The 13,019-nt window shown below is 38.3% G+C and overlaps 1 protein-coding gene across 6 annotated transcripts in view; it reads right to left on the bottom strand.

The window, feature by feature from the left end:
* Positions 1-13,019, bottom strand: part of BICC1 (BicC family RNA binding protein 1) — a 93,071-nt gene that overhangs the window by 34,627 nt on the left and 45,425 nt on the right. For all 6 annotated transcript variants that reach the window (XM_086899697.1, XM_086899691.1, XM_086899696.1 and 3 more), the window contains exon 3: positions 12,090-12,159. In XM_086899697.1, the coding sequence (XP_086755823.1) occupies positions 12,090-12,156 (67 nt within the window). In that variant the 5' untranslated portion in view covers positions 12,157-12,159. The remainder of the gene's footprint in view (positions 1-12,089; positions 12,160-13,019) is intronic.

Here is a 13,019-nt window from a genome sequence, read left to right as displayed (position 1 = left end):
CTAAAAATCTATGCCTGTCATTGTACATTAGGAAGACAAGAGAAAAAGAGGAAATGGCCAAGAGTCTCTTATTTATTGACAATTTCTTCTTTTGGGCTTATATGCTGCTTACACTGCTAAGAAGCAATTTTCAATATAATGAGTCAGCTGATTAACAGCATAAACCATTTTGTCATAGCTTTCTTATCTTTATCTGGCATTCTACCAATAATTTATGCTATAAATGGCCTTCTCTATAGTAGTTTATTTTGGTTTCTTTTTCTTCCAACCCCAACACTCTGGAACTAACTCCATCTTTACTTATGGAATCCAAATTTGCTCCCCTCCCAAATGCACTGTATACACTGTCATGGCATTCCTACAGGGATTCCTTCCTGCAGCATCCTTCAGTAAGCAAATCCACAAGAAGCAAATAAAATTATGCACACAAATAGCCACTTTCAGTATTTCTTCCCCTCACAGAAAGCACACGTTCAATCTGCCAATTCAGATTTCTTTGATGTGATCAAACGTGCATCTAAGAGCAAGTCAATTCACCTTTGCAGTCCTTCACATGACAGTTCCCGAAGGCAGGAGAGCTGAACACGAGCTTTGCTGCTCACTGCACTCAGAGCAGTAGGAACAACAGAGGGGAACTACACACAGGAATGAGTTTTGCACATGGTATGGCTACAGATTTACTGCTGGAAATCTCAGTGGGAGCTGTTTGGCATTAGAGGACTTTAAACCAACACAGCAAAACAGTTTGCACTTTTCTGAAGCCCAGAATTTTCACAGTTTGGCTACTAGTCTCCTCAGCACTGCGAAACCAAGTTTACATTATTTGACACTGCATTGGACACAAACCAAATCAGCTGGATGAAAGCTATACTAAAAATTAATCCTTTTTATTGCCATCTTGTTTTACTTGCACACATTCTAATTCTGTTTCATGATTTTTTAGTAGAAATTGCCAATATCCTCAGCTCCCATGAACTAGAAATCATATTTTGGGTTCCTGGTATTTAAGTCATACGTATGTTTTGATACAAGACAAGACATCTGGTAAATGTTTAATAAATTTAAATTGCAGCCATCAAAACTGCATCTTCACGGAAGCTACACAAAAACATCGGAAGGGAATAGTGACATGTTAGACATTAAATTTAGGCACTGACACTGGTCTAGGACAGTAATGAAAGTACACATCAATAAAGTAGCATTTCCTAGATTTTCCTGAGGATATTTATTAAGTAAGAGCCTCAGAATTGTGTCAGATCTAATTTCCAAGATAAGGATATGTATTGGAAATTCATGCCAGACAGCGGTGAAAACAAGGCTGTAATCCTCCCCTCCACTTTTTAGAATATACATTTTCACCATCTTCCTCCTTTGCATTTCCCATCTATTTTCCCATTATCTTTACAGCATCTTTGCCACTAACTCTTTATTATTCTATTCTTACAAAACCCTCATTTAGGACTCCCACTCTAACCTCACGTTTCCTGCCATCCCACCTACCTCTTTCCAACTGGCTTCAGTCTCCTCATCAGCCTCTCATTTCCTCTCAGTGTCTCTCTGGAAGTCTCTGCTCCATTCCCAACTTTGTCCTTTCCCACAGCTTTGTTCCCACTAACAAGAGCTCATTTGCCTTTCCCTTTCACAGGAGTTAACACAGGGAGAACATGTTGCCAACAGCCCTGGCCATGGCTGGTGAGCACTGCCAGATGGATTTGGTCTCCCCAGCTAAACAAAACCAATTCCAAAGCCAAAACTACCAGAGTGCTCAACAAGCATTTCCCATAAAAACACAAAAAATTTTAAACATTAAAAATCTGGACCAAAAAAGTCACCAGAGTACTAGCTATGCCTGGGATTCTCTTTAGATTTGACTTATTTACAGAAAATGCTAGCCTTCCCAAATAATAAAGGAATTAAATGACCAGCAGAGTTTTATACAAGTTAAGTTTGTACAGTGTAAAGTTTAAAATTCTGAAAACTGTATTACAGCTATTTTTCAGATATTCCCTCCTACTGCTACTTCAGAAAAATCACAGGATTCAAATTACAGTTTCCAGAGGAAGTCATTAAAGAGACTGGAATTGCTATCAATGATGGTTTTCTAAGTCTGCACTTGGTCTTTAGCATGGACTCTGTCTATATTTAGAATGCACAGTATAAAGAATACTTGAAATCAAAGCACACAAAAATATCAGAATTTTACTAGTAACACATCAAATTTACAGGGAGATGATGATACTCATGTAATTTCAGAAGGTTTCTAGAACTTGATCAGGATTGGAGTGAAGAATGAAGTAGCCAGCCCTACCTGCAAGCACTCCCATCCCCAGGAAAGTCTCCTTGGGGAAGGCTCTCACAAACACTGTATCAAGAAACTGGAAATTCTATAATTTTTTGGTCAGCTACAGAGTGTCACACATTAGATATGATTGCTTCAAAGTATAAAATGTAGTGTTCTCACCAGTAATATTCAAGGGCATATGATTTTTTTTTCCCTCCAAACTGTAACAAGATTCTTAAGTAGATTTCCATCATGTATCTTTGTTTCTCTATGCTTTTGAGAGCAGGAGGGTTCTGGCCTCCTCCACTCAAGCCACTTTTTGTTCCAAATCAAAACAAGAATTCAAATCTGGTTTATTAACCTGACATATCATTGCAACACACTGAATAATGCTTAATGCATAATTGGTGTGTTGAAATTAGCACCCCTTAGTTATTCATAGTAGTGCCAGATATTTGCATACAATAATGCATTATTTTGGCAGCAAGAATTTCTCAACATCCCTTTATGCCTTCTCAACCACTAGAATTGAAACACTGAAACACTGATACTTAAAAAAAGATGAAACATGACACTTGCACTTCTTTAACACTTCTCCAACCAAATCCAGGAAAAAGTACATGGTGATAAAAGAACAAAAATGTACTACAGACACTTAACACCAAGAGTTCATCTTCTCTCATGAAAAATACTCAAGAGGATGAACAACCCCTTCTCTAAAGCTAAAAGTACTAGAGTAATACAAATAGCATTAGTTTTGCTGCAACAAGGTCAAGCACAAAAATATGCCATTTTAAGGAACAGAAAAAACTTGTAATTTCTCAGACCATGTACCAGATCTGACTGAAATTTTATTTTATGAAGCAACTGCATAGATAAGAAACCATTTTGCTCCCCGCTCCCCAAATACTGCCAGCATTCTCAAGAACCATTGCAGAGCACCCTTTATCTCCTGGCATGAGCAGCTTTCAATTCCATTGCAAAATTATATGTGCAATTCATCTACATTTAAGAGATGAGCATATTTTTTTTTTAAGAAATCTACTTGTATACACAGTTCTTAGATGGACAATTGCATAACAGGGTGAATCTTTTTTCTGTTTTTAGTGAGGTCAAATAAGAGCTGCAAAGGAATTTTGCTGCACACAGAGAGCTGACACAGAATACCCAAACCAACGGTTCTGTTGTCATGGGCACCAACAAGGAAAAAGCATTTAAATGCCCAGATTTTTGAGAAAACCTTTGCTGAACTAGTTATAAAAGTCAGACCCACAACTTTATACCTTGGGAACCAAAACTAAACAGCTTTAGGAAAAATTCTACTGACAAAAGAGTGCTGGCCCACATAACCCAGCAGCCCTGAATGCCCCCTGCGTCAGTGGGACTGGCACCAGGGCATGCCAGGCTGCAGGGCTGAGCTGCCTAGCAGGGAGCTATGGAGGCAGGGGACAGGCTGGAAGCATGCAGCAAGGCAGGAGAGAGAGGGAAGACCACAATTGTGCTGTTTTCCAGCTGTGAAAACAATCGTGTCTCCCTCGATTTTGTTTTTAGCAGAAGTAGTTGCCAGTCTTGCCTTTCCAAATGCTTGCAAAAGGCCCAAGTGATTGCACCTTTATCATTATTCACAACAAATGAAATAAGGCTGTCCTGGGGTCTGGTGATCAAGAATCATTGTGCCTACTCTTACTACATGAAGGTGTCTCAAACCGCTGCAGTGGGGTTCCCTTTCCATTTACAGACTCTGGAAAAGACTGATGAAGTGAAAAAGCCCATCTTGCAGCACTTCTCTGTTGCCTGCTGTGTAACCAGGTGAAAAGCTCCTCTCCTGAGGGAACAGGTGCCCCAGCACCATCAAACCAGCACCTCCCTCACCTCACTGCATCAGTTATGGACAGGGCACTGTTACAGGGCACTATTTCCTTGTCTTTAAGGGTGGGGCTGCACACGAGCAAGGGAAGGCACCCAAAAACTCTGTTAGGGACTAAACCTTGGAGCAGAAGCAGCTTCTTAGTGGCTGACAGAGTTCCAGCTGGGATAAAGTACATTGCTTTCTCTGTAAGAATGACTCTGTGGGATGACTTTGGGCAAGTTGAGCCAACACTTTCATTGATGTGCACACTGAAATCAGTGCTGAGACTAAATAAATTAAACCTTGATCATGATCTAATATAAAAGTTACCTCTGTAAGTGCTTAAGCATCTAGGCACTTCAGGGGTTGAAGTGCTCTCTTCTCTGCATCACTACATCCCTAGCTAAAGACCATGGAACAGGAAAAGTCATCGCTCCACACATTTGGCTCCTACTAAGAATTGGGGTATAGCCTTTCAAGGCAGTTGGCACAATTTTCAAAAGCATCTGAGTGGGTGAGAAGCTCAAGTTTGTCAGAAAAACACGTATCACAGCAGATCTCCAAGGGCCTGATTAATTCCCCCACCCCCCCCTTTTTTTTTTTTTTAATTAGAGCTTAAAGCACTAAACCAATTAAATGGCTATTCATAGCACTAAATTTAGGGTAGGAAAATTAGTTGATTATATCCCACATTCACTTGTTCTGTTTTGGCTTTGGGGTTTTTTTGGTGAGAACAGCAGAAGCTACAGTTATTGTAACCAGAAACAGCACACAAAGATATGAAAGTAGGTCAAGAGCAGGAGTTGACCCAAGCTATGAAAAGCCATTGTTAGAGTCCTTGGTTCATCAACAGGTCTGAAGCACTTGGTAGTCCTGGGATGCTGTGTGACCTTCCCAGGTGGGGCTGATTCAGCATTTAAGATGAAATAAAGGTGCAAAATAAAACTCAGTGCCTTGCTGCATTTACAGGAACACAAAATATCAATTCCTTCTGCAGTAATTCACAGTAAAAAGTGTTTTCCTTTAAGATTGATAAATCAGCAACAGAGGTAAGTAGTGGAAGGCACACAAGAAATTCCAGCACATGAAGTTCTGTTTCCTATTATTCACATTTTAATGCACTTTTAGAGGTTATATGTGGCTACAAATGAAGAAATTGCAATTTTAGAAGTGAATGAAATTATAGGAGGACTTGTAATTATATTAACATGAGTACTTTTACCCCACACTTTATATGGGCATAGTCTTTAGAAAAAGTAGCAGGATTCACTTCTATACTGAAAGAATTAAAAAATCAACTGTAACTAAGAAAAGTAGCTTCTGTTAGAAAATGTTTTCATGCAACTTAAAACATCTCTGAAATATGCAATCTTCAATTTCTCCTGATTTTCCACAATACAGCTAGCTCCAAATCACTTTTTCACAAAATTAAGATCAGGCATAATACATATACAGTGGGAAAAATGAAAAAAAAAAATTACTAATGTTTCTTTGGCCCAGAAGAAGGAAGTCATTTAAGAAAACCACTAAGAACCTCTTATGGCTGCAACTATATTAAGAAGGAGTAACATATGTAAAGCCTTAAAGAAAACACCAATGACCTAAAAAATAAGGTGATCCTAACATTATTTTGTATGGAATCACAGGATCTTTAAGGCTGGAAAAGACCTCCAAGATCATGAAGTCCAGCCTTTGACTGAACACCACCTCTTCAATTAAGCTGTGCCATGACTGCTTGTTTTTTTTGAACACTTCCAAGGATGGGAGCTCCACCTGTTGGAACTCCCTGTTACAATTTTCCAATTCTTCACCACTCCTTCAGTGAAGATATGCACACAGCCACATAGAGCACAACATTATCTGCTTAGGAATTAGGTAAGACAAAGAAGCAAATTGCCTAAACTGTTAGGCATTTTCTAGTTGCTTTTATGCTTATTTGACTGAACTAGGACTTGGCCAATTTCTTGGGGAAATTTCAGGTTATATAATTGCACTTTACAGACATGCTAGCATCTGAGGAACAGCAAGCCACCTGGTATTTAGAAAAAGATTAAGTATGCAATGTAAATTTAGTGTCATAGACCAAAATCCTTTCAGCATTTCAGCAAGCCCAGCAATAACTGAAAGCAGAGAAATCTAATTCCACTAAACTTCCCATTTACTACAAAATACTCTCAATGTAATGAGAATCTTCTGAACAAGGGTCCAAACCCACTTGATAGCACACAAGTACTTTTCCCTCTACTCAAAGGTTCTCAACATCTGCCTCATTGAGCCCTTTGCTTTGCTTAGGGCTGTTTTGCTTTAGTGGAGTTTTTGGGGTTGTGGTTTTTGGTTGGCTGGGCATTTCCTGGGGGGAAGGAAACTCTAGAGACTTCTAGACATGCTACAAGAGGTTACAGTGATGTTTAAAGTTCACAAGACTCCTAGATAATGATGCTGTACAAGGTTATTAACTCTTCCATCATCACTGATATTTAATAATAAAATACTGGGTTTGGACAGGAGCACTGACAGAATTCTACTCTCATCCATTAGTCTGAGGTGGGATTTTTGCAGTGTGGAATTCCTGTGTGACAATCTCACTTTTGTACAAATGTGGGATTCAGCTCAGTTGCAGTACCAAGAGCAATACTGCATAACTTATGATACACTGGTGTTTAAGCAGTGATGTAATTCCTCCACAGAACACGTGTGTAAATGATGAAGTGCTCGCACATGGGACACTGAACTAGCAGGCACAACTCTGAACTACTCATATATTAACAGCTCCTGGGGTATTTTACTGATAGAGGTTTAGCTTTAAAAGCAGGTCACTCCTTTCAAAAAACATTGTATTGGACAAACTGAAAATTAGGTACTTTGAAAAGAAAAATAAATTATCTCAAAAGCATAAAATCAGATCTAAGATTTATCAGAAAGCCCATGACAAAAGAAGAAATAACCTGGCAACTTATTTGCACACTTTCCTAAAGCCACACAGCCTGACACCACTGTTCTTTGTTCTCTCCCTCCCTGTTTCATCTGAAAAGAAAAACTTCAGCTTCTATCACAGTACTGGGAAACAACTGGAAGTTGATTTAGAGGTCTGAAACGACAAATGTTTTAGCTTACTCTAGATATCTAAGGCAGTAACTCCCATACAAGTTTGGCCTTGAGTTCACTATGCAGTGACATTTGTTTTAACAAAAGAAGAGGTTCTAGCTTTTATCACAACGCCTCCTGCAACAGGCAAAGTGCTTCCCTTGTTTATTGGAATGTTGTTCAGGTACAAGAATGAGGTACAATAATTCGGCTGAAGTCTCTCTTCACTTCTCACGTGTGATATTACAGTCATTAACTTCATTGTGCATATTACTTTCACAGCATAGGATGCAAAGAGGGCAACAAAAATTCAAACAGCCAAATTGCACTTGGCTTGCAAGATTATTTGCAAAAGGCAAAGTTTAATGAAAAGTAAGAAATCAAATTGCCAGGCAATCAATTCCAGCAGTGCCCAGTGCTAGTTATTGCTGCCTTCCTTCCAGTGCCTTCAGTGCCACCATGTTTCTTTCTAGTCTCCTTGGATATGAATTTGACATGCTCTGTACTTGTGTTTGAGATATGCTAATGAAAAACAGCATGTATGAAATGCTTTGATAACAGAAACTAGTTTACATTTTTTCAAGTTATTAAAAAAGATGAAAGAATTAGTAAAAACTGAAAGCAAATGGAAGAAGTATAAACAGACATGGACTAGATTTTTATTGACCAACATAAAATGCATCAGTTATAAGAGAGGAAAACCAGAAAAAAACAAAAGCAAAAAAAAAAGCCACAACGCCAGAAACAGCAAATAAGAGAAGAGGTAAAATAAAATAACAGCAGCTCAAGAGAGAAAGAGAATAAATAAATTAGTAACTTCAGGATATGATACAGATAAAAAAAACGAGCTGGAGACTAAAGTAGACAGAAGAGGAATGAAAATATGGGAGGAAGAAAAAAAGAGCGAGAGAAGTCCTTTTTAAAAGTAAATGATGGAAGAGACCCCAGAGTTCTACCTGCTCCCCAAGTTCAATTTATCTTGCATTTCTCCTTATCACCTTTTATACCTTCCCAAAATATTCCCTGCTCCAACTCTCTGGCCATCTTCCTGCTTAGAGCTACTAAGTTTCAAGGAGCTGAAGGGATTCTTAACAGTGGCTGTAACCCAAAAGCTATTTCAACAGCATTCTGAGCACACACATATCCCATAATCTCTTCATGGCTGCTGGAATACAAAGAGACACAGGGTATGGGGGAAAGAAAATTTAGAAATAAAAAGGAATGAGGAATATAGGTGGAATCTGGACTCCCATACACCCATCTCCTAAAGAACCCATCCACAAAGCACTGCTCGAGAGTAACGTGACATTCACCTGCTTCCAAGGCATTAAGCATTCCAGATCCATAAAAACAGATGGGGAAACATATCAGCACATACAGTTAGGGTTCAGACACCTAGCAAGTGAGGAATACCCCCTCTCCAAAAGTAAAAATTATCCATGGCTAGTTTTAAGCCACCCTGGTCCCCCATGCAAGCACCAATGACAGCACAGAAGAAAGGGCTGGACAACAAGAACAAGACAGCTCAGTGTTTTGGAAGAGGAGAGGGAAAATCCCATTTTGGAAGGTGTTTGTGGAACTATAGCATCTGACCATTTAGAATTTGGCAATCTACTCATGCCTTTATACCACTGTATAAATCTTTAAAAGACAATTAACAGCATTCCAAAGGAACAGTAACTACAACAGGGTGAAAATGCATGTTGAGAGCAAAAGTTACTGTCTCTCAATTTGGTCTTTAATTCACCAGACTAGAGAAGACCTCAGACCTCCAGAACATGAGGCTTTAGTACACGCTGAGCTCTAAGCACCAGTGCAAAGCAGAGCAAACCGTGACAGTGCCAACTCTTCCATTACTGATGGAATCAGTCATCAAGTGCTTTATACTGTTCACTTCCCTCCCTAAATCCTTAATGTTACGGGATGTCTTTGGCAACCCGAAAGAATGGATTGTTTTAAGATGCTGTGGAAGATTTGTATCTGTTTGTGTGCTTTCTAAACTTTTTAAATTTAGCTTTGTGATGAGGTGTTTTAGAAAACTCAAATAATAAATTTGAATTATCAAATTTTTCAAATCTACTTATGCTAAATTCAGACATTAGTCTTTTGCAATTCAAAAAAAACCCATCAGAAAATATTTATCAAGTATAAGTTAATGAATTACCATTATGATACTTAAAGAATTTTGGACTCATCAATTTAAGAGTTATAATCCATATAATAGAAAAGAAACAATACAGAAGTTCACAAGTCATCTACTCTTAGTGCTTCAGCTTCACTATGGCACATTGTTTTCTAAAAGATCATTAAAAGACTCTGGATCTTGTACAGAATTTAATCTTCACATCTTTGTTGAATCTTACTATGCATACCTTGGCTGCAACTTTCAGTACTTTTGTTTCAATTCAAAACAAAACATTGTCTGTCCTTATTGATTTATTATGAGTAGTGCCAAATTAAAACTGTCAACAGCAGTGAGAAGAACGATACCACTAAGCCCGAAGTGCTTCATGACAGATTGACCAATATGTCAAAGAAAAGCAATGTTTTCCTAATGACTGTTTTTCCCCTATACTGGGAGGGAAGCTGTGAATGACCCAAGGCCACAACACACAGGATGTGAAGCTGCTGAAACTGCAGGCAAGTTATATTGCAAAACTATACAAAAAATGTGGTATGTCTTAATGACGGTTGGGTCCAGCACGGGGCTGGGGTAAAGCACTGTCCATCCATAGCTGCTGCTCCCTCACTGAATGACTCAGGCACTCAGTTCCCAGCCAAGGAGACCCCCAGAGATAGCATGTTCTGAGTTCAAGCCCCTGGACAGCCAGCCAGTTATTTGTTGCAGACTCTCCACTCAATCACAAAATGTCATTAAGTGAATCTAAGAGTATGTTAAACACTTGGAATATTTACCCCCATATAAACAGCTGCTGTAGCTGCAAATGGAAAGTTACAGAATTGCAAACAATTGGTATTAAGTGTAAACAGAACATATAAACCACATTTTATTTCACAAGACATAGGAACCTCGGGGTTAAGGGGTTCTTTGCTCCTATGCTGTAATTTACTATCTTAGGTGTATATACACAAAACTTAGCACACCCGAACTGGCTAGAGAGTACGAGTCTTAACTCTAGAGCCACTCTGAAATCCACAGGCATTTGAAACACTTCTTTTTAATAGCATAGCATATTGCTAAAATGTCTTGTTTACATCACTATCTCACTATCCAAAGTTTCTATCATCATGAAGACTTTCCAGGATACTCATCCCCACTGCAGACACACTCAGTATGCCCCAGCTGTATTGTGCTCCTTTTCCTCAGTTTTTAGTTTTATCAGCTCATAACTCTTAGCTGTTTTATTTCTCATGGTACTCAAATTCATTCCATGTACTGATAGAGCTTCACCACATTATCTTCTACTTGAGGTCACTAATAAAGTATGGATGCTAACTGTGAAGCAGGGAGCACAGTGCCTGTGGAAAAGCAGGCGGCATAACTTTCTCAGTCTCGCCTGAGAAAGTGGCCTGGGAAATCCTAAGGAGGAATTAAAACAATCCTCAGAGACAGAAGACAGCCTTGCAGGTGCTGTTTGTCAGTTTCTTGTTTTCTTGCAGGAGAAGGTCGAGGGCTGGTGATGGTGATATGTTAGTTCACTGACCAGTAAGTGTTTTACCTTTCTGTACTTTCACGTGTCAGTCTATAAAAGACGATCTGAGGTAATAAACCTTAAGCTCTCCTGTTCAGCTCACAAGAGTCTGTGTCATGTTTCTCACTGTTCCCAATAGAGCAACAAGTGCCTACATACATAACACCTGCATTTTTCCCTGTCTTAATTCTTCCCCCAATTTTCCCCATTTAAGCAAGATGCTTTTTCCATACAAGTGGGGAAAAGAAAAAATTAAATTAATTTGGACTTTAATACCATGTGGGAAAGTACCTCAGAGACAATCTCACTTTACGCCACAGAAGTTTTATTAATCCTGCACCTTCCTAAAAACATAATTTTTTCTTCCCAAGAGATCTTACTCATTTACTAAGGTTAGCCCACACCTCCAGCTATACGTTTTATATATAATATAGACAGAAATTATCTCAAGTTCACTTTCTTGGTTTTTAAATAGGTATCAGTCTGGACAGAAACGCATGCAAGGTTAAAACGCACACCAAATTTAATTTTTTTATGCAGAAGAGAAATTAAGTGTTGCTTTCAATCAGTCACAGCTATGACTCCTTAAGAACACAATAAAGTTTATTTCAAAGAGAGATACTCCAGACTGTATACTTAGTTCACACTAATAGGCTGGACTTCCAGAAGAAGCATAATTTAAACATAATATTGGTCATTCCTAAGAAACAGCTTCACTTAGGTTTCTTAGAGGACTCAAAAATGCATGCAGGCTGTCCCTGTCAGGAACACAATGAGTATTTACTGTTCCTGCTGGGCTTGGCCATCCCTCATCTTTGTACTCTACAGAAACAAACAAAAAACCCCACAAAACACCCACTCATCTGAAATTTTACCAAAAACACTGACTTTGGCTGCTGTAAAATAAAGAAACTGTTCTGATTAGATACCAGAATCATACAGCAGAAGGCACACATGCTTAATATAAAAGTACAACAGTATTGATTAATTAAAGTACTCACAGAATTGTAAGCTCCTTCAATGTGAAGGAGTTTGTGTATCAAATACCTATATAAAGCCAAGATAACTTCAACAAGAAATTTCTACAAAAAACAGCAGACTGAAATGAAAACACTGCAGGTGGCCAGTATTGATGACTGACTCTAAAAATCCAATTCTTTATTCTGTGGTTTTACTACGCTAACAATGAATCCCACCTCATAATAAGAATAAAATCAAATACCTTTTTTTGATTTTGCTCCAATCTTCAGCTTTGATGGCCAAGCAATCTGTGTATTTGTTTCTTCCATAATCTATTAAAAAAAGAGCATTTTCAAACAATTAAGTTTTTATTTTTCTCTTGCAAAGGCATATGTTCATTTTCTGAAAATACAATGTTTACCATTCTTAAAAATGTTGATTATTATTACTTTTAAATAGCCCAAGCCATTAAGCTACTATTATTACATTAAATATCACAAGCATCTCTGCTTTTCTTGAGAACTGTTGTCTCTTAATAAATGTGTCTGAGTTCTGATCATTCAAAAGAATTCCACAGAGCAAACCCAAGACACTCAATAGCTTCCACGAAGTTCAAATGACCACTAATAGCTACAGCAGGCTCTACATCCTTTCTCAGAGGCAATTTCAAACCTTTACAATTCAACACAAATATTTCTTCAGTTACCTTAAAATGGTTTTTAAGTAAAGTATATCAAATTTAAATTGAGTCTTTTTGAATATCCATAAGTCAAGATATATTGGTTTGCCTCACCTTTACCCAAAACCAGCTTTTTTTTATAAACTTATCCAGACTGCAGAATTTTTACTTTTGGTTTAGCAGGTCAGAGCAGACATTTGACAACATTTATTTATTATGACACAGTGTGTAACCCATCTGTACATTTCCAAACAGCCAACAGGGGGGAAAAAACTATGCCCACACTCTTATACTGTGAAAACCATGCAGTCATTTAGCTCAGTGTCAGCTCTCATTCCACTGCTACCTTTGGCTCAGTGAAAATTCCATCAGCTCTGTTACAGGCATATTACACTGAAATTTCATCCTGGCACAGAGCTACACTGCTTCACCAACCCATTTAGTTGTAACACATGTGAAGGAACTGCTTGACACCAAAGACTTCAGATATATGAACAGAAATACAGCTCCTAT

The sequence above is a fragment of the Cyanistes caeruleus genome, chromosome 8 (genome assembly GCF_971803275.1).
Source record: "Cyanistes caeruleus chromosome 8, bCyaCae1.hap1.1, whole genome shotgun sequence".
In the NCBI taxonomy this organism is placed as follows: Eukaryota; Metazoa; Chordata; class Aves; order Passeriformes; family Paridae; genus Cyanistes; species Cyanistes caeruleus.
Note: the sequence above shows the minus strand (reverse complement) of the source record. Positions and strands in the feature narration are given on the sequence as shown.